The 26,112-nt window shown below is 42.8% G+C and overlaps 1 protein-coding gene across 1 annotated transcript in view; it reads right to left on the bottom strand.

The window, feature by feature from the left end:
- Positions 1 to 26,112, bottom strand: part of Aldh7a1 (aldehyde dehydrogenase 7 family member A1) — a 44,117-nt gene that overhangs the window by 342 nt on the left and 17,663 nt on the right. The window contains exons 8-17 of the mRNA XM_008841008.2: positions 21,765 to 21,842; positions 18,076 to 18,173; positions 12,883 to 12,924; positions 9,688 to 9,782; positions 8,942 to 9,026; positions 7,472 to 7,578; positions 5,331 to 5,447; positions 3,856 to 3,953; positions 3,638 to 3,711; positions 1,355 to 1,430 (exon numbers count right to left, since the gene is read on the bottom strand). Coding sequence (XP_008839230.1) covers positions 1,355 to 1,430; positions 3,638 to 3,711; positions 3,856 to 3,953; positions 5,331 to 5,447; positions 7,472 to 7,578; positions 8,942 to 9,026; positions 9,688 to 9,782; positions 12,883 to 12,924; positions 18,076 to 18,173; positions 21,765 to 21,842 — 870 coding nt within the window. The remainder of the gene's footprint in view (positions 1 to 1,354; positions 1,431 to 3,637; positions 3,712 to 3,855; positions 3,954 to 5,330; positions 5,448 to 7,471; positions 7,579 to 8,941; positions 9,027 to 9,687; positions 9,783 to 12,882; positions 12,925 to 18,075; positions 18,174 to 21,764; positions 21,843 to 26,112) is intronic.

The raw sequence follows: 26,112 nt of genomic DNA, 5'->3' as shown, positions 1-26,112 counted from the left end.
AAGATATAAATTGGTAAAATAAATAAATAAACAATTAGGAGGTAAAACGATGTCAGTGTGGTTCCAGGTTTATGAAAGAAGAGAAACACAGAAACTGGAAGGTCCAGCAGCTGCTCCTCACGGCTCTCCCTTTGAGCAGAATGCAGGAACACAGGGGCTGCAACCGCCTTTCGCTAATAACTTGTATTATGTTATTGGGGGAAATGCAAATATTCTCATTTTGAAAATAAGGAAATAAGAATAATTAATTTTTTAAACTTTTTTTTTTCCAAACTAGTCACCAGGAGTCACCTGGATTTCCTGAGAGGAAAGGTACCCCACTCAAACGGCTCAGAAAAGCCAGAACTAAGCATTTGCCTGTCTAGCTCCGAGGGTGCAGAGAAGAAAGAAGATGTGTGTGACTTCTAAGAATGAGAAGCCAGCAGACAGCACGCCAGCTCCAGGGCTGGGGAGAGACCCTGAGCAGCCAGCTTGAGGCCTGGATCCTTGCCCAGCACTGTCTCTACAGAGCACAACCCCAAACTATGCCGCACATAAGCCATTTCTACCCAAGTGGGGTGGAGGAATAAGAAAGTAAAACAAGCCCCAGTCAGCATCTCCTGAAGCCAGCCTCTCCACCCACACATATGTCCAGAGGATGAGCTAACCAGAGTCTTGCTCACACTTCCAATTTGTTCCCCCCAAGTTTGCCACCCAGGCCCCCAGATTCCTTTCTGCCTCACTCTACAAGAACAGGAACTCCATCATATAAGAAAATGAAAAAGATGGTTCCTTTCATCTTCTGATGACTGACCCAGTGTCCTGCTCCTTCCTATCCTGCCTGCTGGCCAGAACCCACAAGACAATTTCTCAGTCAGGTGCTAAGCACAAGCTGACAAGGAGGCCAGAATGACTAATACCCTGAGTATTCTTCACTTGAAATGTGTGGAAGTCAGTTTTCAGGTGTTTTTCTGATTCTGGAATATTTGCATACACAGAAGATACCTTGAGGACAGGACCCAAGTGTAAACATGAAGTTCATTCATGATTCATGTTCACCTTGTATGCACTGCCGCAGGCCATTTTTCTAAATTCCTAGTGTACCTCCTTCCTGACTGCCACCTGTCAGGTGACCAGCTACGGAATCTTCCATGTTATGTCATGTCAATAGGGTTTTCAGATTTGGGAACATTCTGGATTAGCGATGCTTAACTGTAGTAGAGCATGAATGCCCAAGGAGGAGACAGCTGCAGAATCTAGAAAAACCAAAGCAAGAGAAACCAAGCAAAGGCAAAACAGGAAGATAGGAGCGCAGCAGCCTGTTCACAACAGCTTCAAGACGGAAACCTCCCACCCAGAGAGAGCCCTTCCTCACCACGTAGATCTCCGCATGTACTGCTTCCAGGCGTCACTGCCTGACTCCCTGCCACCACCAGTGTGTTTTTCTCCTCCTACAGAAATGCAAAATCAAAATCATCTCAGGCCTCCCTGCCAGCCCTCACCTGGACTGGTGAGATGATCAAAGGAGGCCAGAGTCACCAGACCCATTACTTTATACTTAGGCCACTGTTCTCCTCCACAGACAAGACAGACTTACCACTGGGTGGGATGGTACCTATCATCCTAGGGACTCAGGGACTGAGGCAGGAGGATTGTGAGTTCAAAATCAGCCTGGGCTATACAGCAAGACACAGGGGAGAGAGAGAAAAAAATATTAAGGAGAGAGAGAGAGAGAGAGAGAGAGAGAGAGAGAGAGAGAGAGGCTGCAGAGATAGCTCAGTTGTTAAGAACACTGGCTGCTCTTGCAGAAGACCTGAGTTCAGTTCCCAGCTCCCACACGGTGCCTAACAACTGTTCATAACTCCAGTTCCAGGGCTCCAACACCCTATTCTGGCATCTGTGGGCATTGCATGCATAGGTGCACTTACATACATGTAGACAAAATACTCAAACACGCTTGCTGTTTAGTGTGCACATGTTGACACATACTATGGTAGCTTAAAGAACACTCAATTGGAGAGAGCAGCACGTGGCTGGCAGTAAGAACTGAATGGCCACACAGTCACAGAACCACACAGTGAGGCAGGATGGGGGCTCACATCTGTCATGAGAGGAAACAGGAACCTCTGTCAGCATCTGCACACTAAATGGTATGCGTAATGTTCAGTCTAAAAACCGGACAGAACACCACTGCTTGCACAAACTCATAGGTACTGGTGCGTGTCTGCTTTGCTTCTCTGTTAAAAACAAGGAAATCAGGTTTTACAATACTTTTTTTTTTTTTTTTTTTCTTTTTGGAGATAGGGTCTTGCTGGCCTGGTACTCACTCCATAGTCCAGGCTGATCTCAAACTCGTGGTGATCCTCCTGCTTCAGACTTCAGAGCCACTGGAGTTAGAGGCATGGGCCACCATACCTGGCCATTTTGGATAATTTTTTTTTAATGTTTTACTCATTGATTTATTGATTTATTCATTGTATGTGTGTTTCCACGCATATGTGTGCCACAGTACATTTGTGGAGGCCAGAGGACAACCTGTGGGGAGTCAGTTCTCTCCTTTCACAATGTGGGAATCTAACTCAGGTTATCAGGCCTGGTGGCAAGCACCCTTACCTACTCAGCCATCTGGCTACTCCCACTTTGAATAATTTTTAATAAATAAACCTTAATATATGCTTGTTGGGAAAGGTTTTTTAAAAATAACTTTAATAACTCATGGCTTATTAAAAGGACCCAGGGGGAAAAAAAAAAACAACTTAGTATTTCATCTAGTAAAAGAGAATATGTTGAACACATTATGCCTACTTTGCAAATAAACACCAGACTCTTTCATGTGAAATTTCCTGGCTTTGAAGTAGAGGTTCCTAACCATTCTGAGTCTAGGATCTTCTGCCTAGAAACTATACTGCACTTCAGGGTTCACATATCTTAGGCTAAGGACCCTGCTGTAACCTGAGCAGCAGGTGAGGCCCCTGCAAGAAATCAAGTTGGAGTACATCTCTTTCAGGCCTGGTGGACCGTAGGTTACTTTAGAATATAAACTGGGTTTCCACTTTTTTAATAAACTTCTAAAAACAAATACTACTTTCCTTGCTGCCAACATGAAAAAGGTATAATGAGGGCTGGGGACGGAGCACAGAGCAGAGTGCCAGCCTAGCACACACAGTGTCATACGTTCAATTCCTAGTACCAAAATTTAAAAAACAAATTTTTTTAAAAATATTTTATTTATATTTTGCTGGGCATGGTGGCTCATGCCTTTAATCCCAGCACTTGGGAGGCAGAGGCAGGCAGATCTCTGTGAGTTCAAGGCCAGTCTGGTCTACATAGTGAGTTTCAGGACAGCTGGGGCTACAGGGAGACCCTGTCTCAAAAAGACCAAAAAAAAAAAATTTTTTTTTGTTTTTGTTTTTATTTTATGTGTATGAGTGTATTGCCTGAATGTATTTAAGTGCATCCGTGTCATGCAATGCCCAAGGAGGTCAGAAGAGGGCATCAAATTCCCTGGAACTGGAGTTACAGACAGTTGTTACCTCCTATGTGAATGCTGGTAATCAAATCTGCGTCCTCTGCAAGAGCAGCTAGCGCTCTTAACTGCTGACCCATCTCTCCAGTGCCACAAAAAAAATTTTGTAAGGATGAATGATTTTCTACATACCAAATGCACCGCCAATCTCTGCCCCACTGGTAGGAATATTGACATTCACAATGCCGCAGTCTGAACCCTTAGGTCTGTGTATAGGAGGAGAGGGACGGTGAGAGCATGCATAGGAAATCAAAAACAAAACAACACACGAGCACTCAGACTCTCAACACGAACACAAGCACTCACCACACAAGTCAGACAAATAAGTAAATGTTCAAACAACATTCTACCCAAGCCAGCGGAAGATTCTGCCCAAATCCTTGGTAAAGATGCTGCTTGAAAGTCCCTGTTTCACTTCATTATTCCATGCGAAGACCTCTTCCTCATTCTGCAAGGACAGACAGTGGAAACTGCTAGATGTTACAGTGCTCAGGTCAAAGTTCACTGCCATTAAACTCATTTCATAAAATGTACATTTAGTGCACAGATGGAAACTGAGAGTCTGACTTGATAATTCTGCTTCTTTCATCATTTGGATCTTTTTTTTCTTCTTTATTTTTTTGTGGGGTGGGGGGTTGGTTCAGTTTGGTTTTTTTGATGGTCTCATGTAGTCCATCAGGCTGGCCTTGAACTCACTACATCACTGAGGATGAACTTGAACCCCTGATCCTCTTACCTCCACTTCCTGAACGCTGGGGGGGCCGGCCTGAGCCACGACACCCTGCTTCAGGTTACTTTCAGTAAGTACAATGGTTGAGAGTTTTCTCTCAATTATACTTTGATAAACAAAAGTTTATCTTCCACTCAAGATATCAAATATAATAGCTAGTATTTTTAATTTCTTAATAACTGTGTATGTATGGTGCGTGGGGGGAGTGCATGCATGCCATGGCGTGGTGCGACTCACACCTGTAATTGCAGCACTTTGGAGACAGAGGCAGGCAGACTAACACAAGTTTGAGGCTAGTTCAGTCTATATAACAAATTCCAGACCAGCATGGGCTAGGCTAGATAGTGAAACCTTATCTCAGATATACAGACCAACCAAAAATAAAATTTTTAAAAAACACCTGGATTCAATCATGATCTCATATTGGCTGTTGAGGCCCAAATCAGTCTCCAGACAGGGACTTATTTTCACTTGTTAAGACACCCCAAGACTGGACCCTCATGTAACCAGAGGTCTTCAGATTGCCCCCAGATCTTCCTGGCTTGTTTGGTGACAAGTGCACAGCACTCAAGCTGTGGACTGTACAGCCTCTGTGTCAAGAGAAGCTGCCTCTACAGCTCAAGAGCTTGGAATGAGGGCGTACAGGAGACCAGGGCCACACACTCTACAAATTCCAACTCTGGTCCATGACCCATTTCTGTTTCCCTGACAGTGAGCTTGACATCCTTTGTAGTTTTAAAGTTTTTATCTCATATTTTACCCTGTAAATTCAAATTTCTTCATAAAACCTTCTCAAAGTCTAGTCAGTTGAAACGTAATACACCTTCATGTTTGCCTAATCGTTCTGACTTTAACACTGGACTGCAGAAACAGAATCCAAGGGGGATGGATCGGAAAGGAATGGGGGAGGGGGAAGGGAATATATAGGAGAAGGGAGGGGAGGGGAGAGGGAGGAAAAGAAAAAGGGATAAATATGATCAAAATGCATTATATGCATTATGAAATCCTCAATAAAAATATATTAAAAATAATTTTTGATGACTAAAATGTAATCTTCTCACACACAAAAAGAAAAGAAACAGAATCCATTTTTACCTTGAATTTGAAGACATAGAGAATCGGAGCAAACGTTTCTGTGTGTGCAATGGCTGCATCGTGGGCAAGACCTGTCACAATGGTGGGTTCCACGTAATTGCCAGGGCGATCCATAACCTTAAAGAGAGACACAAAATAAAAAGAATGGATGCATTTTCCTTTCTTTTCTAGGACTTGGTGTTAGAGGACATCATCCTTGCCTACATTTATAAGAAAACAAAACCAAACAAAATCGCATATATAAGTGAATTATTTCTCCAAAACATTTGCTTTTAATGAAAGTTATCTCCTGCTCCAATTTTCTCTTTGCCAGAGAAAAAAACAGAAAAAGGATTTTGTGGAGGAATACCACGCCATCATCACAATAAAACTGTTTTCTTGTGGAGGGGAGCTGTTGAAAGTAGTTATCTTTAAATTAATTTTAAAATAGGCAACCCATGCCCATTGTGTTACTGGTTGAATAGTGTCCCATCCAAATTCACATGCTGAATTTGGCCAGTACCCAGTGGGACAACACCTAGACACAGGAACTTCAAGATGATTATAGTCGTTAATAAATGAAGTCAGCAGAGTGGGCCTGGTCTGCTAAGATCCATGTTTCTTGCCCCTTGAGGAAAGGTCACATGAGGACACAGAGAGAAAGGCTCACCTACAAGTCAGAAAGACTTCAGTAGAAACCAACCCTGTCAGTACTCTGACACCAGCTTTTAAGCATGCAGAATAATGAAATGATACATTTTTAATGTTCATGATTCTGTCTGGGGTATTATGTTTGCAAGCTCTGAGGGTTTCACACACATTATCTAAAAAATCCTAAAAAGGCGCTTTTAAAACCAATCTCCATACAACCAAATTCATACTTCTCTGTTTAACTAATGATTATCTTTCCTTATGAAATATTCTTTTTTAAATATTTTATTTATTATTTTTTGTTTTTATTTTATGTGTATGTGTGTATTGCCTACATGTAGGTAAGTGCACCCGTGTCATGCAATGCTTGTGGAGGACAGGAGAGGCCATCGGATCCCCTGGAACTGGAGTTATGGACAGTTGTTAGCTGCCATGTGGGTGCTGGAATTCGAACCCAGGTCTTCTGCAAGAACAGTCAGTGTTCTTAACTGCTGAGCCATCTCTCCCAGCCCCACCTTATGAAATATTCTGATGGCCACAAGTCATGTTGAGCAGTCACTGACTGTCAAACAGGCCTCTGAAATTCTGTTCCTACCCTCTGAGCTCTGTGTTAGTTCTGCACTCCAACTTGTACACACGCAGCTCTGTCTATTACTGTAATCCCATACTGTACCATGGAACCTAATAAGTATCACAGACAGTGAGCCCTACTTCTGTAAAGATAGGTTAAATCCTTTACAGAAAATAGAAGAAAAATATACAAACATACATACACACACTATCTGGTCTCCAGAGAGGAAAATCTGTGGTCAGATTGCCTTTCCAAGACTCCGGTCTCAGTGAATTTTAAATGAAATGAAATGAAACAAAAAAGATAACCTATATATATACCTTTTGCACAAATGAAGGCAACAAATCCCTGCAATGCACGAAGCAAAGGCCTTGGCCGTATAGCAAGAGAATCAAAAACAAACATAGTCCTTGAGGATCATGGTGGCAGCACCAGGAGGCAGAGGCAGGCAGGTCTCTATGAGTTTGAGACCAACCTGGTCTATATGACGAGATCCAGGTCAGCCAGAGTGACATGGTAAGGCCCTGTCTCAAAAACAGTAACAACAACAAAACCTACAACCAAAAGAAATCAAATATAGTTCTCAAGTGTTTGATTAAAATAAAATGGTATATATTCTGTGATTCCTTGGCTTAATTACTTCAGATAACCAATAAATATGGATTCTAATTGCTCTGATTAGTCTTGTGCTGTGTATGACAATATCTCTTTTCTCTACAGAGTCCTAGAGACCAACTCAAAGGCAACTACAATTGAGTTTCTTGTTTGTCCCCCAGAAATGCTTCATGCCTTTTATGTCATCATTCCTCAAAATCTTTCTCCCTCTGATAGGGATGGAGAAGGACATCCAACTGAGACCCTTCACCAGTTTTTCTCAGAGCTCTGCCTGTGCCTAAGAAAAAGGAAGGAAAGTTGGGCTACCAGCCCAAGCTCTCATTACCTTGCCCCCACAGACCACTGTGCCACCTTCTTTCTTTGCTTCCTCCACGGCTCCAAGAAACATGCTCACTGCGTGTTTGGTATGGAGTGGTCCATAGAGAACATTAGCTGGGGGGAGAAAAGAAATGCTCTTCATTTTGCCCTCCACAGCATCATTTTATTATGTTAGTGGCTTTCCAAATGATCAGGCTAAGCCCACAGCTGACAGCGGGAGTGAGCACCCTTTTTCCATAAAGGGCCAGATGCTAAGTATTCCATGCTTTGGATCACATATGTGGTCTCCATCACAACTACTCAGTTCTGCCTTTGTAATTCAAAAGCTGCCACCCACAATATGCAAAAGAGCAGAGGTGGCTGCGTGGTAGACGTAACAGATGGCAGGTCAAATCTGCTTGCCAGTCCCTACCTGAGAGGAATGGCTATCAACCAGAGCACTTCCCTAAAAACACAGGATTAGCAATGTTTATTAGTGTACCCACTCTCAAAGACGATCGCAATCTCTGTGACTGATGTGCAGTTCAATAGGGATAGATTGACACTGCCCTGTTTCACGGCTGCTAGAAATAGAGCACTGAAGAAAATACAGGGACAAAGGAAAAGGGAGACTTAGATAGGCTTTGGAGGAGGGGGCAGTTTAGCAGTCAGCCCTGGAAAGAGCTGGGTAAAGAACATTTGTAGCGGGGACTGAAGAGATGGCTTGGGGTTAAGAGCACTGCCCGCTCCTACACAGGACTGAGTTTAGTTCCCAGCACACATGTTTGCTAACAACCATCTGTAACTCAAGTTCCAGGGGATCCAATGCCCTCGTCTGGCCTCCTTGGGCATTGCATGCATGCATGGGTGCACTTACATACATGCAGGCAAAACACTCATACACATAAAATTAAATAATTAATTAAAATATAGACTGGCTCTCAGAAAGGGCCCCTGGGATTTGCATTTAGAAAAAGAACACTTGTAGCAAAAAGAATAGCAGGAAAGAGTCAGGAATGCTTGAAACACAGGAAAGCTGAAGAAGCTGGGGCCCAGGAAGCAAAGGTTCTGGTGGAAGATAAGCAGAGCAGGAGGCAGGTGCAGCAACATAAAGATGGGGACCTGGCAAAGAGGGACTCTTGGCAGTGAGGTCACTGAAGTGTCCTAAGCAGAAGAGTGAGACAGATTACATTTTAACCACTCTGGTTGCTGTGGAAGGCGGCAATGGAAGTAGGTAACTCTGGGGACTCATACTTCCCCTGAGAGAGGATGGTGGTGACTTGGACAAGAATAACAGCAGTAAAAAGTACAACCACCATCACCCCATTTCACACCCAGCACAGATCAAGCATGAGATTGTAACCTAGGAAAACATGTCATTAAATGCCTCCAGGCTTCTCAGAAAAGGGCAGCCCCCGACCCCAACTCAGAAGGCCAAAAATACACGTAGCATTATCTGTCAGAAGGAGCATCTTTGAAAACAGAACCAGCTACTCACAGTCCCAGGGGTTCCCAACTCGGATCTGTGCATAGGCTTTTTTAAGTCTATTTACAACTTCATCATGGATGCTTTCATGCAAAAACTACATGGGAAAAAGAAACATTCAGGGGAATAGCAAAATAGATAAGATTTTAGGTAGTGATTTTTTTCAATAGTACTAATTAATAACTATTGAAATAGTGGAATCTCTGAAAAGATAAGCAAAACCACGCTTTTACTTTTTTATTAATTCTTTGACATTTTAATACATTTAATACATTTTAATTCTTTGACAATTTATTTTGATCATATTCACCCTGCTCCCATCTTCTCCCAGATCTGCCCACATCTCCCATTCTACCCCCAACTCCGTGTCTTTTTTCTTTTTTAAACCAAATTAAGTCCAAATTATGCTGCCCATAAACTACTGGGTCCAGGCCATCAACAGGAATGTAGTCAACCTATCAGGGGCCATACCCTTAAAGAAAATCCACTCTCCCTCTCCTGCCAGTAGCTCCTCAGCTAGGGTGGGACTTTGTGATCACCTCCCCACGCATGCTGGGATTCTATCCAGCCTGACCTTGCGTAGGTCTTCTGGTGGGGTAACATCTGCCACAAGCACAGGCATACAGGAGGGCCACATGTCTGCTACCATGTCTAGGGAATATATTTTTCTAGAAAAACTTCTATAATCCCTACCAATTCATTAAACTGTGGTGTTTAAAAGGTAGGACAATCTCAGGTACATGTGTAGACACACTCACCAGCCGCCTCACAGTGGTGCACCTCTGGCCAGCTGTCCCCACAGCAGCAAACAGAGCTGATGGGACGACTAAGCTGAGGTCTGCATCCTCGAAAGCTTAAAGAAGCACAAACACATGCTATCAGTGTGCAGACAAAGCATTTGCTAACTGGTACAAAATGACGTCTTCAGAAAGCACAATAGCATCAAAACTGTAATTGTAAACAAAGAACGTTCAAGTTGTGGAGACGTGTCCGTTGAGGGGAAAGGTGTGCTTTTCTTCTAAGGAAGAATGTATGACAATAGAGCAATGAGATCTATGACCTTTAACAACATACACAAGTAAACTAAGGCTTCCAGTAGGATTTCTTCACCTCCTCTCTCTGTTTCTGAGCCTCCTCTGCATCTTTAACGTGGGTTTATCATCCTCATTTTTATTCACCTCTATTCCTAACCTCATGGTCTATTTTGTTACCAGCTTCATTGGGTCCATAAAAAGAGAACAATGTAATCTGCTCACTACTGCCTCCAAGATCTGACACCATCTCGGTCCTCACTTGCCCCAGTCCACTCTTCATTCCCACAAAGCTTTCTGTCCCTGCAGAAAATGGTCCACTTTCTGCTTTAGGGAACAAGCAAGGTCTGTCTGGGCTTGTCTGTTCCTCTGAAGAGATTAAGGCAAAGTCACTTCCAGAATCCTGCCACTACTTTTATCTGTCCCTTCCTCCTCTTCTGTCCTGGGAGAAGGGGGACAGTATAATCTTTACAAGATTAGCTTTTACACTTCTATTATCTATAATCCTTCTTTTCATCGCCTTCTAAAAACTTAGGGCCACCATTACCTCCAATGTTTTCAATGACTCCCTTCTAACAGCAAGAAGTAGTTTGCACACACAGACTAGACTTCTTATCCATTTTCATAACTTTTAAGTTCTGTTTTCATGTTTTTCCCCCATGTTGGGGACCAAACCCAGGGTCTTTTAACTGCCAGGCTCTCGCTACCATTGAGCTAAATTCCCAGCTGCTATTGCAACCTTTCCTTTTTGGGGTTTTTTTTTTTTTTTTTTTTTTTGGTCTTTTTGAGACAGGGTCTCCCTGTAGCCCCAGCTGTCCTGGAACTCACTATGTAGACCAGGCTGGCCTTGAACTCACAGAGATCCGCCTGCCTCTACCTCCTGAGTACTGGGATTAAAAGTGTGCACCACCACGTCCAGATGCTATTGCAACTTTGTAAGCCACAGTTTCCTCATCTGTAAAATATGGTAATAATGTCTAGTGTCCAAATGGATGGAAGGATGGACTTCGAGAAAGCACTTGCACTAAGATCTGATGGCCAGGACATGCTGTCAGCATCTGTCACTGCCCAGCCTGTAATCTCAGCACAACCTGTTTTCAGTCTTAGACTATAACCTGCAAATGAGACAGATAATAGTAGCCACTTCATGGGATTTTCATGGGGATTAGGATAGGAAAGAGTGGAAGACAGTACATGGCAGAGAATCTGTGATCACTTAAATGCTAACCATACTTTTTAATGGTATTTCTCCTTAACTAAATTAGAAGTTCATCTGGAACAAATCTTTTACCACACATTTCTTTGATGGATTGGTTGGTTTCCTGGGGTTTTAAAAAATATTTTATTTGTTATTTTTCCTTATGCATATGAGTGTACTGCCTGAATGTGTGTAAGTGCACCCATGTCAAACAATGCCCACAAAGGTCAGAAGAAGGCGTGAGATCCCCCGGAACTGGAGTTACAGACAGTTGTTAGCTCCCATGTGGGTGCTGGGAACTGAACTCAGGTCTTCTGCAAGAGCAGCCAGTGCTCTTAACCACTGAGCCAACTCTCTAGGCCCCACCCAGTTCTTTTTTAATACCTTTATATGGTGAAATAATTTCCTGGTTTCCTGATTTTTGAGACAGGGTTTCATGTAACCCAGGTTAGCCTCAAACTTACTATGCAAAGATGACCTTGAACTCCAGATCCTCCTACCTCTGGGAATACAAATGTGATCTACCACACTTGACCATCATGCATGTTTTACATTTCAGACGTGTACTACACATATACAGGCATTTAAACATGATGGTATTAGTAACTTTGCTTTGCCTCACAAATTGTGCCTTTATTAAGTCTGGAGACTATTTCCTTTTGGGTTAAAATTTAATTAGAAAAAGATATAAGAAATCTCGCTGGGCATAGTGGTGTACACCTTTGATCCAAGCACTTGGGAAGCAGAGGCAGGCAGATCTCCGTGAGTTTGAGGCCAGCCTAGTCTACACAACGACTTCCAGGCCTGCTGGGGATACAGAGAGACCCTGTCTCTAAAAGATTTTTTTTTTAAATGTAAGAAATCTCCAACCTTACACATTACCAAGTAAATGCCTTAACAAAATATGAGAGGCTAGGGAGATGGCTCAGCAATTAAGAGCATGTACTGCTCTTAAAGTGGACCTGGGTTCCAAGCAGCTCACAACCACCTGTAACTCCAATTCCAAGGGATCTAACACCCTCTTCTAGCCTCCACATTCACACGCACAAACAAATACATACACATAATTAAAAGCAAAAACAGGGACTGGAGAGATGGTTCAGCAGTTAAGAGCAGTGGCTGCTATGGCAGAAAACCCAGGTTTGTTTCCCAGCATCCACATGACAGCTAACAATCATCCATAACTCCAAAGGATCTGATGCCCTTTTCTGTCATGTGCCGGCATTACACACACATGGTGCATTTACACGCATGTAGGCGAAACACTCAAACACATAAAATAAAGGTAAATACTTTTTTTTAAAAAAAAGAAAGTGTTTCTTCCTAATATAATAGCCCCCATTTCTCCAGTAAAGGTCAACTTTGTGTCTCTGAAACCTAAAGGAACCAGCAAGTCACAAAGGAGACATTTGGTTATTCTACAGAAACATGTGGCCAATTTCCAGAAACAAGAGAAGGAAAAGTATGGAGAAGGCAGGCCCCACTACAGACAACAGGCCTCACGCCTAGGCCCCAGGTAACATTCTCCCAACACGAATCTGTTTTCTTCCTCGATCTCTCTTCTCTTAACCCAAGTTCATGTCCTGGCTCATAAGTAAAATTCCTTAACATGAGAACTGGGTCCCAAGCCCACATGACACCCAAAGGACGTGTTCCTAAGCCGGGTCTGTAGTTGAAGATGACTACTGACAACACAGTGAGCAGAAGACAAAGGGCAGCCTTACCAATGATAGCATTGTTTCCTCCAAGCTCTAACAAACTTTTCCCTAAAAAGAAAATACAGACACGAATTAATTCCTATTTCAGTATTTACTGCATACTGCCTCACATTATAACCATCCCAGTTATCCTTTATTTTCTGATTAATAAAGCAGCTTAATTATGGTATCAATGTGAAATTTTCTGAATTGGATCACTGCACCATGGATATATGAGAGAATGTATTCTTGGGAAATACACTGAAAACAGACATTAATGCCATCAATTTACTCCAGACAGCCCAATTACATGCACAGATTGTATATGTGTGAGCACACATGTGCATGTTCCTAGAGATAGAAAATGATAAAACAGTGTACCCATAGATAAATACAGCTGTCAGCTTTGCTCAGAGAAGCTTCCTTTTGCAGAGGTCAGCAGTGACCGCCAGACTCACAGCTGCTCAAAGTACTGAGAATTAATGACTGCTGAGTGCCCAGCCATAAGTGCAGCACCTATATCGCCCCCTCCAAGGCTTAGGGAACATCAAAAAAAGGGAAAAAAAAAAAAAAAACATGAGCTGGGAGTAGGGGGAGCATTGTAAAATGCTGACTTCCCAGATGTGCCACAGCTGTTGCACGCTTAAATTCACAGCAGCTGTGATTACCTGCTCAAGACCTACACAAGATTTGGCCCATCCACAGCATGTCATGGAAAAGGAGAGATTCATGGAGCCCCACCCTTCCCTGAGGATTTATACACAGTTAATGGTGAATGGGAGGAGAGGGAGGCATTTTCTTCAGTGGTGTAGCCACTGGTAACATGCCTGTGCTCCTGTAAACAAACCCTCACCCATGCTCCTATAAGCAACCCTAATGAAACTCACTGGGGACTGGCAAGATGGCTCAGTGGGTGAAGGTGCTTGCTGCCAAGCCTGACAACCTGAGTTGGATCCCCAGGGCCCACATGCTGGAAGGAGAGAACAGACTCCCACAAACTGTCCTCTGAGCTCCACACATGTGCTGTGGCATGTATGCCTACACACATACAACATACACATACACACACACAATAACTAAAATGTAATAAAGAATTTTTTGAAAAAAAACACATTGGGTCATATGCATAAGACACACAAGTAGAAGGATTACTGGTTGGGAAGGGAAGAGGGTTACTGGTTGGGAAGGGAAGAGGGATCAGCCGGAGTGGGAGGGCACCAGGGAGGACAATAGGGTGAATATGATCAAAACACCTTATGTACATGTATTAAAACATCATAATGAAACACATTATTATATATCTGTAATATATGCTAGTTAAAATATTTTAGAAAAGAAACTGGTAAGGCAAATGGGGAAAATATAAACAGCTGGTGAATCTGGTTAAAGGCTATGAAGAATTTTTTTATGTGACTCATAACTTTGAAGTTTGAAATTATGTAAGAAAGGAAAACAAAATAGGCCAGGCATAGTGGCACATGCCTTTAATACCAGTACTTGGGAGACAGAGGCAGGCAGAACTCTGTGAGATTGAGGCCAGCCTGGTCTACATAGTGAGTTCCAAGGCAGCTGGGGCTAAGAGAGACCCTGTTTCAAAAAAAAAAAAAATGTAAAATGAGCCAGCCACTATGAAAAATGGTACATCAGTTCCTTAAATAGTAAACCCAGAATCTCCATATGATCTTAGCAACTTCACTTGTGGGTATATAACCAAAAGTAGAAAAGACAGGGACTTGGATAGCTGTCAATACACCAATGTTAATAACCTTTCCACAAAAATCAAATGCAGGAACAACTCAAGTATCAATCAACTAATAGATGGATAAAGAAAAGGAGATAAAGGGCTGGAGATGGCTCAGTGGTTAAGAACACTGGTTGCTCTTGCAGAAGACACAGGTTTGAATCCCAGCACCCACATGGCAGCTAACAACTGTCTGTAACTCCAGTCCCAGGGGATCTGACAGCCTCTTCTGACCTCCCGGGGTATTGCACGACATGGGTGCACTTACCTACATGCAGGCAATACACACATACACATAAAATAAAATGTTATAAAAAGCTACTTTTGGGGCTGGAGAGATGACTCAGCGGTTAAGAACACTGGCTGTTCTTGCAGAAGACCCAGGTTGGAATCCCAGCACCCACACGGCAGCTAACAACTGTCGGTAACTCCAGTTCCAGGGGATCTGACAGCTTCTTCTGTCCTCCGTGGGCACTGCACAACATGGGTGCCCTTACGTACATGCAGGAAATACATGTGTATATATAAAATAAAAGAACAAATAAATAAATAAAATAAAAATACAATAGACCAAAAATAAAAAGATATCATGATGGCATAGGAAATTTTATTTAGCTACTTATTCAGTGTTGTTGGGTATCAGTTTTTCCTTTATCTGCTTAGGTCAGGGTCAAAGGGTGTGACTAACCAGGATTGCTGACACACAGTGCCAGTTCACCTATATCCCAGAGGCTCCATACACTTGCCCCACTCTCCCTACACTGACCTGAGATCTGCCTCCAACTGTACAGATATGCATTTTCTGTTACACTTTGAAATAACTTGTTTGTAGCAACAGGAGTGGGACACAAGAGAACACATTCACACTTTCAAGGCTCTGAAAACATAAGCATCCAGTGCACCTCAAATATGAAAGGACGTAGCTGCTGTCACTGGAGCCTGAGTACCACACCAGCTCAGGCTTCTGCAGCCACAAGTTGACTTAGGACAGCTTACCGCCTACAGCACAGCACTACACTATGTGCCAAGAAGAAAAGAAACAGAAGACAGCACTTGCTCTTTCCTGGCTGCAAGTGATATTTGGCAGAAAAGACCTGTACCCTTTGTACCCATTCACCCACCCACCAATGGCTCTCTAACAACACTCCTAACCACCAATTCCTCCCCAATGAAAGTACCTGAGATGTAAGACAGCAAAACACTATGACACTACTTAAGCAAAACAACAAACTACGGCTTTGTGTAAAGAGAAGGGGAGACGGGGAGCGAGCGACCTCTGCTAGTGGGAAGTGACTTGGGTGATACTGGGCATCTTTCCCTGTTTATTACAGATATGAGAAGTCTATTCAAATCCACTGCCCATTTTTAAAGTTATTTTTTTTCTTTTTATTTCGTGAGAGAGAGAAAGAGAGAGAGAGAGAGAGAGCAGGCAGGCATATACTAAGTCAGAGGGCTTTTCAGGAGTCAGTTCTCTCTTCCACCTTGTTTTTGAGGCATCTCTCATTATTTCTGCCACTGGGCTGTGTACAAGCTTCTGGGTGATTCACCTGCGCTGCTCAGCCTTCCACCTCACCGAGGAAGTGCAAGGATTACAGATGTGAACCACAACAGCCGTCTCTTCCACACAGGTTCCAGGAATCAAACTTAGGTCATCAGGGTTTCATAGCAAATATTTTTACCAGCTGAACCATCTTACAGGCTCCTAAACTGCCCATTTTTAAAGTGCATTGTTTGGGGCTGGGGATATAGCTCAGTGGTAGAGCACTTGCCTCAAATACTAAGGCCTTGAGTTTAAACTCCAGCACCACAAATATTTACAGTATTTACCTTTATATTGCTTTAAGGGTAGTTTATACATTCTATACATGTGTTCCTTAGAGAAATGACTTGCAAGTATGTTCTGCCACTCTGTAAATTGCTTTCTTTTCACTAGTATACTTTGAAGCACATAAGTTTGTTTTTTTTTTTTATCAAGTCTAAGAAACCACTGCCTAGCCTGAGGTCACAAAGATGTATTTCCTAGGTGTGGTGGTTTGAATAAGAAATATCCCCGACAGACTCACATATTTGAACACTTAGCCCCAGTTGATAGCACTGCACTGTTTGGGGAGGTTCAGAAAGTACAGCCTTGCTGGAGGAAGCATATCACTGGGGGCAAGCTTTGAGAGCTCATAGCCTTGCTCTCTCTCTCTCTCTCTCTCTCTCTCTGCTTTGTGCTTCCTATGCATGTTTAAAGATGTGAGTACTGAGCTGCCTGCTGTTCTCTACCAGCTGCCAGGCCTTCCCTGCCATTATGGACTTTCCCTCTGGAACTGTAAGACCAAGTTAACTCTCCTAGAAGTTGCCTTGGTCGAGGTGTTTTATCACAGCACCATTAAAGTAACTAATACACACAGTTTCCTTCTAAGAATTTACAGTCTGGGCTGTTAAACTTAGGTATTTGATGCATTTTTAGTTAGTTTTGTGGTACAGAATAAGGGAAAACTTTATACCAATCCATATTGCTATCTAGTCATCTGAGCAGCAGTTGTTGAAAGAGACTATTCTTATCCACTGAAAATGCCTTGGCATCCTTGCTTAAAAGGCAAATCCATGGCAACAAATGCACAGACTCTCAGCTCTGGTCCACGGGTCTGTCTTCATGCTACTATCAGTGCTGTAACAATTTTGTAATGCGTTATAAAATCAGAAATTATGAGTTCTCCAACTTTGTTCTTTCTCAAGATTGTTTCAAATACTTGGGACCCTTTGCACTTGCATATGAATTTTAGCATCAGTTTGTCAATTGCCATAAGGAATCTGGAATAAGCAACTGCACTGGGCCCACAGACTACTTGGAAGAATTGGTATCTTAAACTGAAAACAGAATGTCTTTCCGTTTAATCAGATCTTAATTTCCTTCAATAATCCTTCAGGTTTTTTTTCACAAAAGATTGACACTTGATTTGTCAAATTTATATGTGGGTGTTTTATTCTCTTGATGTTTCCATAAATTAAATTATTTTCTAAATTTAATTTTCAGATCATAGTTACTGTACAGAAACATACCTGATTTTTTTAAGTTGATCTTGCATCCTACAACCTTGTTAACCCTATTATTTGATCTAATCATTTTTTTATAAATTTGCTTTTTTAAAAGCAACGTCTTGGGTAAAGCCTCCAAACCCAACAACCTAAATTCAATCCCTGGATACCACTTGGTGGAAGGAGAAAACTAACACACACACACACACACACACACACACACACACACACACGCACATGAGCACACGAGCCCCTGTCTTAAACAACCAATAAATAAATAAATTCAGGATTCCCCTAATATATAGCTGCTAACAATCATATACTTTTACATGGATATTTAAGTAAACATGGCCTATACCTCTATGGAAAGGATTAAGAAGGAAAAAAACACTTGTAAACATCACACGAATACATCTCTTAGAGATTCAAATCCTCATCCCAAAGTCAGTGCTTACCAAACCTCTCCTGCACCATCAGGGCCACCTGCTTCCCCACCTGTGTGCTCCCAGTGAAGGACAGCAGGTTCACACGCTCATCTTTGGCCATCGCTGTGCTGCAGAGAATAGACATAGTCACCTAAGAAAAAACACTCGGAAATGATAGCACCCAACGGTACCAGCAAGAAGCACTGATATGGACCATTGGCAAGGTTGTCATGGCTACAAGAAGTCTTCATGAAAATTGAAAAAGGTTTTCACAGGTAGAACCACATGGGAAAACAGGCTGAGGTAGGAAGAGCTCAAGTTCAAAACCTGCCTCACAGAGCGAGTTCTGTGAGCTATCTGTGACCATTTGGAAAGCAGTGCTAGATCAGGAAGACAGTTCTTCCTGTACTGAGATGGCTAGACACTGTGTTCCTAGAATTTCCTTAATGAGCTCCTGGTGTTTTCTGACTCATAATCTAAAATAAAATTCCTTTAAGAATTAAAAACAAGCAGGGTATAATGGCACATGCCTTTAATCCCAGCACTCAAGAGGCAGAGGCAGGCAGATCTCTGTGAGAGCAAGGTCGCCATGGTCAACATAGTGAGTTACAGGCCATCTAGGGGTTATAGGGAGACCCTGTTTCAAAAATTCAAACACACACACACACACACACACATACACACACACACACACACACACACACACACACACACACACACCAGCAGGCATGGGGGCATGGGCCCAGCTACATGGGAAGCTGAGGTAGGAAGAGCTCAAGTTCAAAACCTGCCTCACAGAGCGAGTTCAAGGCCAGCCTGGGAAACTTAATGATATGCTGTCTCAAAATAAACATAAAAGTGAAAAGTGGGCTAGGCATCTAACTCAGTGGTAGAACACTTGCCTAGTATGTGCAAAGCTGCACCGTCCTGAATTCAATCCCCAGCACTCTACTCCCTCGACCCCCCTCCCAAAAATACATATACTACTCTGGGCTACATATAGACCGACGTGTGTGTGTGTGTGTGTGTGTGTGTGTGTGTGTGTGTGCGCATGTGTGCTAATCTAGGCTACATAAGGGGATCCTGTCTCAAACAAAGCAAACAAACAAACAACATCAACAAACAAATTAGACAGTTTCAGGCCTGAAGGGAAACAACCTATAGTATCCATAAGAAAGCTGGCTTGAAGAGGCTGAGGTACATGGTGATCCCAGAATGTCTCCAAGGACAATCTGTTCCATCTGTATCTTATGTGGGAAATCCCTTTAGGCTGTGAAGAGATCGCTTTTTTTTGTTTTTTTTTTTTTTTTTTTTTTTTTTTGGTCTTTTTGAGGCAGGGTCTCCGTGTAGCCCCAGCTGTCCTGGAACTCACTATGTAGACCAGGCTGGCCTTGAACTCACAGAGATACACCTCTGCCTCCTGAGTGCTGGGATTAAAGGCATGTGCCACCACACCTGGCCGCGAGATTGCTTTTAAAAAAAAAAAAAAAATTATTTCATTTCATTTTTAAAACAAGGTCTCACTATATAGTCCTGACTGGCCTGGAACTCACTATGCAGACTAGGCTGGCCTCAAACTCACAGAGATCTGCCTGCCTCTGCCTACTGAGTGCTGGGATTAACAGTATGCATCACCATGCCTAGCATTAAATAGTTTGGGGGGGTTTGTTTGTTTGGTTTTGTCTCTTTGAGACAGGGTCTCCCTGTAGCCCCAACTGACCTAGAACTCACTTATGTAGTCCAGGCTGGCCCCAAACTCAGAGATCCTCTTGCCTCTGCCTCCCAAGTGCTGGAATTAAAGGTGTGCAGAGTGCGCCACCATGCCCAGCTATTAAATATAGTTTCTAAGAAATGAAGGCTGTGCTAGGGTTTCTTGTTGCATCTAAGGACTAGAGACCAGACACTACTGATTTGAATCTCTTTTTCATAGATCAGTGCCTTAGAGGGCTCAGCATGCACAAAGCAGGGCAGTCCCTGTACCAGCTTGCAATCTGCACAGTTTGATTTAATTACTTGGGTACATCTCCCCAGGCTCAAGCAGGAGCACTGGCATGCCAGCTGCCTGCTGCTTAGTGAGGTCCTACATGCCCAGCTGAGCTATGCCAAGGCCAACATGATGCAAGAACAGAGTAGGACAAAGAATACACACTTATACTTCAGTGACGTTTAGATACCACAAAGGGAGCAGGCGGGAAGAGAGTAGGATGGATTTTCTAATATATCCTCATCTATATGACCAAAAAAAGTAAATTCTGCCCATTTCTGAGATTCCCAGTAAGTGCAGTAGTATGTTAAAAATATGGGAGAGCCAGGCATTGTGGCAAATGTCTTTAATCAGCACTCGGGAGGCAAAGCTAAGTAGATCTCTGTGAGATCGAGGCCAGCCTGGTCTATGTAGTGAGTTCCAGGTCAGCTGGGGCCACAAGGAGACCCTGTCTCAAAACGAAACAAAATTTGGGAAAGAGCCTAATATTTTAGTCATAGGAGTATGGTAGAGAGACTTGATTCCTAGGACATTTCTACGAAGTCTGAGCTGGTAAAAATGTCAGCTTTCCTTATGCTTCAGAACAAGTTTAGATAATTCTCTGTAACATTCAAAAAGAAAGAAAATGGTTGCAAAAGATCTCATATCACATGACACCATTTATATGGAACATCCATCCCCAACAAATCCATCAAGACAAAAAGTCTGCTCGTGGTTGTCACGGGCTGTGGTAAAGGATGATGGGCAATGTGTGTGTGTGTGTGTGTGTGTGTGTGTGTGTGTGTGTCAAAGAATATGAGATTTCTTTGTAGAGTGGGTTAAACATACTAGAATAAGATAGTGCTGAATATTCTACAAGCTGCTCAGCAGGGGCTGAGGGTTCAGCTCTGTGGAAGAGCCCAGGCACACAGAGAACCTGGGTTCCAGTCCCACTACCAACAAAACAAAAGAAAACAAAAGTCGCCAAGTTGTGTAGTTTAAAAAGGAGCATTTTACTGCCAGGGGTGGTGGTGCACGCCTTTGATCCCAGAACTTAGGAGGCAGAGGCAGGTGGAACTTTGTGAGTTCAAGGCGAGCCTTGTCTACAGAGTGAGTTCCAAGCCACCTGGGGCTACAGGGAGACCCTGTCTCAAAAAAGACAAAAAAAAGGGGGGGTGGGATTTTATGGTATGTGAACTACATGGAAGTCAAAACAAAAACAGCAAAAAAAAAGTTTTAAGACACAGTCGTATATAGCCAGGCTGACCTCAAACTCGATATATAGCTGAGGCTGACCTTAAATTCCACCTCCTGAGTTCTGGAACTACAGGTACACACTACCACACGTGGTATATTCAGTGCTAGGGATCAAACCTACCATCTCATGTATAGAGATAGACTACCAGCTGAACTACATCCACAGCCCCCCTTTTAGAGTCAGCTAAGGAACCAATAACAGCTAAGTACTGGGGAGGGGTGGGGGTACAACATCACAGCTTTGCTTTGTAAGCAAACATCTAAATAAATATCAGGAAGCATCTGCTGCCCAAATACAACACATCCAATCAGTAGCCCAGTAGCTAAAACAATAGTACTACTGATCCTCCAGGAAAGGTACCACCAGTAACGGCTCAACCAGATCTGTAGCAACAGTGACACAAAGGCCAGCCTCGCCTCCACCAGTGCACTGGGTTTTGTCATTACAGTAGAACCCGAATTCCTTCAACCGAAGGATGCTCTTCATCTATTCACCTACCCAATATCTGCTCCACCACAAGTCAGAGAACAAATGGCACCAGGCAGTTTGTTGTCTTCCAGAACCCTGGCTACGATCCTAGCAAAAAAAAGGCAAATACCAGTCAGCCAACAAGGTGACATCTTAAAACACTTCTTACAAATGAGAAATAAATCCCTGTCACACGTTTTCTTTCTTCAACTTCCTCTCCCACTCTGTAAACACTCAGACATGGATTTTTCAGCACGTATTACAGATAAGGCTTTCAAACATTTACAAGCAGAACTTTTGGGTTAAAAGAATCTTGGGAGGGGTGCACATAGAAAAACATGATTAGAAGATATAATGTATTGCTCGGTGGTTCAAAAGATGATTTTCATCAAGTGTTTTCTGCCAGACTATGAAGACATGTCTGAGTTGATATGGCTGCCGAGGAAAAGCAGGCCGAGTGCTGAGGCGGCCCAGGTAAAGCAGGCCCATGCTGAGGCGGCCCAGGTAAAGCAGGCCGAGTGCTGAGGCAGCCCAGGTAAAGCAGGCCCATGCTGAGGCGGCCCAGGTAAAGCAGGCCCATGCTGAGGCCGCCCAGGTAAGGCAGGCCACGTGCTGAAGCAGCCTGGGCGAACAGGCATTTTTCCCTTTTTCTTCTTTTATTCCTAACCACAAATCCATTAAAGGATGTTAAAGACATAGAAAAGGAATAAGACCTAGGAAAATGAAGGGATTTATATCTCTGCATCTGCTCATGAACTGAAGCAGGAAAGGGGAACTGGGGACATATAGTTCAGTCGGTAGAACGTTTGCTGAGCAGGGATGAAGCCCTGGGTTCAATCTCCAGCACCACATACACCAGGCCTGGTGGCACATGCCTATATTACTAATGCTTTGGAGGTGGAGGCAGGAGGATCAGAAGTTCAAGGAGGTTCAAGGTTAGCCTGGGCTACAAGGGATCCTGTTCCCGCCAACCTTTTCTTCACCCCCCAGAAGGAGAAGCGTAAAGACTGAAAAAAACAAAAAAAAAAAAACCAGCAGGGTGGTGCATGCCTGTTATCCCAGCTCTTGAGAGGTGTGGTTAAGAGAGTCCGGAATTCAAGGTCATCTTCAGTTACATAGGGAATGCAAGGCCAGTTTGGGTTACATGAGTTCTTGACTCAAAAAAAAAGACAAAACAAAACAAAAAAGGATGAAACGGAAAGGAGAAGAGGTCTCCTAAATCTAGGATAGTTTCTATGGAGTGTATATACATACAGGACATGGGGCCTGCCCTGTGGAATCCCGACATAGCTCAGGACTTGTGTCAGCTGACTTAACACAAAATCATTTTAATAGTCAGGCGTGGTGGCACATGCCTTTAATCCCAGCACTTGGGAGGCAGAGGTAGGCAGATCTTTGTGAGTTCGTGGCCAGCCTGGTCTACATAGTGAGTTCCAGGACAGCTGGGGCTACAAGGAGACCCTGTCTCAAAAAAGACAAAAAAAAAAAAAAAAAATCATTTTAGTGATTAAACAGCAGTACCCTGCAGGCTGAAAGAGCCCGTGGACATGCCAAGGCATGTCCTCCTGCAATTTAAGCTGGTACAGTTAAGGGAGAGCACAGTTCAAAAATGGCTGGAGCCAGGAGTGGTGGCATACACTTTTGATCCCAGCACTCAGGCGGCAGAGACAGGCCAACCGTTGTGAGTTCAAGGCCAGCCTGGTCTACATAGTAAGTTCAGGTCAGTTGGGACTACAAGAAGACCCTGTCTCAAAAAAAAAAAAAAAAAGGCTCAAGTAATTCTGGGTTTTCTGAACCAGAGCTCTTCCTTTCGAGTTTCCAGTGGAGTGTGGTGGCTCATGTCTGTCATCCCAATACTCAGGAGGCTGAGGCAGGAGTATCATCATGAGTTCAAGACCAGCCCAGGCTAGATTGAGATGCTACCTCAAAACAAGTACATTTGAGCTTCCCAAAGACAGACAAAGCAGAGTTCGTTTATCATCAATCATCCAACTTGCTGGCTACTTTCCAATTTGTGTGACTTGCATCTGGACCAGGATAACCGTGAACTCTACAAATGGGAATGCCATGTTCTTTTCCTTCCCTGAGCTCAGTGACACCTGTCCCTCATGATACCTAAAAGCTATGCTTATAGAATTGCTACAGGAGATTTGGGGCTCCTGTGGGCCTTGGGCTTTTAAACATGGTGTGATGCTTAATCTTCATTGTCAGCTTGATGGGATGAAGAAGTGCCTGGCAGAAGAACATACAACTGATGTGTCTGTGAGGTGGGCTCTGACCTAATCAATAGACTAATTAATAGATGGAGATATATGGTAATAGATGGAGGTATATGGTAAGTTATTGGGAAGTGGGGAAAGGTAAGAAATGGGGCCAAGCTGGAGAAAGTAGGCACTAAGAGAAGGGGTCCAGAATACATGAAACTCCCATAGAGACATTCAAACTCTTCAAAACTATTTGAAGAAAAGGAAAAGGCTAAAAGCAAAATTAGTACCAAAGTCAATGCTATTTTAATCAGAAACAATAACAATAGCAAGTCAATTCTACAATAGCTATTCTATTGTTTAAAAGAGCTTAAATTTTAGCTGGGCATGGTGTTGTGAGCCTTTAATCTCAGCAGAGGTGAGGCCAACCTAGTCTACACAGTAAATTCCAGCCAGTAGGGGCTACAGGGAGACCCTGTCTCAAAAAGACCAGAGAAAAGTTAAGAAGAAAAGAGAAGAAAGAAAAGTTTTGAATTTTTGAATTTTAAAAATTGCCTGAGGAATCTCATCATCTTTATGTTTTTTAAAATTTTTATATATCATGTGTAGTGTTTTGCCTCCATGTATATAATTGGACCCATACATGCAATACCTGTGGAGGCCAGAAGAGGGCATCAGATCCCTAGGTAGTGGAGTTACCAATGGCTATTAGCTGCCATGAGGATGCTGGGAATTGGACCCAGGTTCTCTGGGAGAACAGCCAGTGCTCTTAACCACTGAGCCATCTTTCTGGTCCCATGATTTTTATATATTTAATAAGGTTTAATATGAACAACGCTTCTAAGATATCATCTCATTTTTCCTTTCAATTAAATACTAAGACATAATACTTTATCGCTTTTTGGTTTTTTTGTTTGGTTTTATGGTGAATTTTGTTTGGGTTTGTTTTGTTTGCTTGTTGAGACAAGGTCTCACTATACAGCCTGGGTGGCCTGCAATGCACTATGTAGACCAGACCAGCCACAAACTCACAGGAGATCCCTTTGCCTCTGCCTCCAGAGTGCTAAGATTAAAAGTGTACTACCATGCCTAACACTTTTTTTTTTTTTTACATTTTTATCTATTTATTTTGTATGTATGTGAGTGTGTGATGTGTACTATAATGAGCTTGTAGAGGTCAGAGGACAACTTGTAGGAGTCTGTTCTCTCCTTCCACAATGTGGGTTCTGAAGACGAAACTCAGGTCATCAGGTTTGGTGGCAGGCACCTTTACCTGCTGAGTCAACTAGACAGTCCTCTATTTTATTGTGTGTATGATATGTATGTATGAGTATGGGTACACGCATGCCATTAGTGTGTGTATAGAGGTCAGAAGACAACTTTCAGAAGTTGGTTCTCTCCTTCTAACTGTGGGTCCCAGGGATGGAACTCGGGTTGCTGGGGAAGCACCTTTACCAGCAGTCATTGCACCTACACTGTTGGTGGCAATTTCTGAAATAGGATCTCAATGTGTAGCCCTGGGTAGTTTCAACTCACAAAGTTCCTGCCTCGTCCTCCCAAGTGCTAAGATTAGAGGCATGCACTAACACATCTGACCTACCTTTCCTCTCTTATACTCCATTTTTTAATTCCTAAGCCATTATTCCTAATGATACCCTAACATTAAGCATCCTCTTACATGTGGACTGTACAAGTTCTCTACAACATTGTTAAATCAAGCCAGGCATGATGGCACACACCTTTAATCCCAGCAGAGAGTCTCTCAAAGATAAATTAATTAAATAAAGTAAACTTAAATTAGAGAGAACAGACCACGCATCTACTGGAAATAAACCTCAAACATCATAGCCCATCTCCAAATTCCAGATTTATAATGCCACTGATTTCATTGATTTTATGACCTCACAGCCATAAAGTTCTCAAATATGAATAAATAAGATACTAGTCATTTTAAATCAAAAGCATGCAATGCCTTTTAAACAGTGTTAAATCAATCAGTAGATTAATGTACTAAGCAGTTCTTTCTGTTTTATTAATGAATGGCTTATCAATAAAAGCAATAAAAGAACTACAAGATAGATATCTAGTCCCAAAACCATTCACTTGGGCTGAGACTGTATCTCAATGGTAGAGATTTTACCTAGCCTGTGTAAGGCCCTAAATTTAAAACGTAG

This window comes from Nannospalax galili, unplaced genomic scaffold (genome assembly GCF_000622305.1).
Source record: "Nannospalax galili isolate Female #2095 unplaced genomic scaffold, S.galili_v1.0 scaffold490, whole genome shotgun sequence".
NCBI classification, from domain to species: Eukaryota; Metazoa; Chordata; class Mammalia; order Rodentia; family Spalacidae; genus Nannospalax; species Nannospalax galili.
This window is presented reverse-complemented; position numbering and strand designations above follow the sequence as displayed.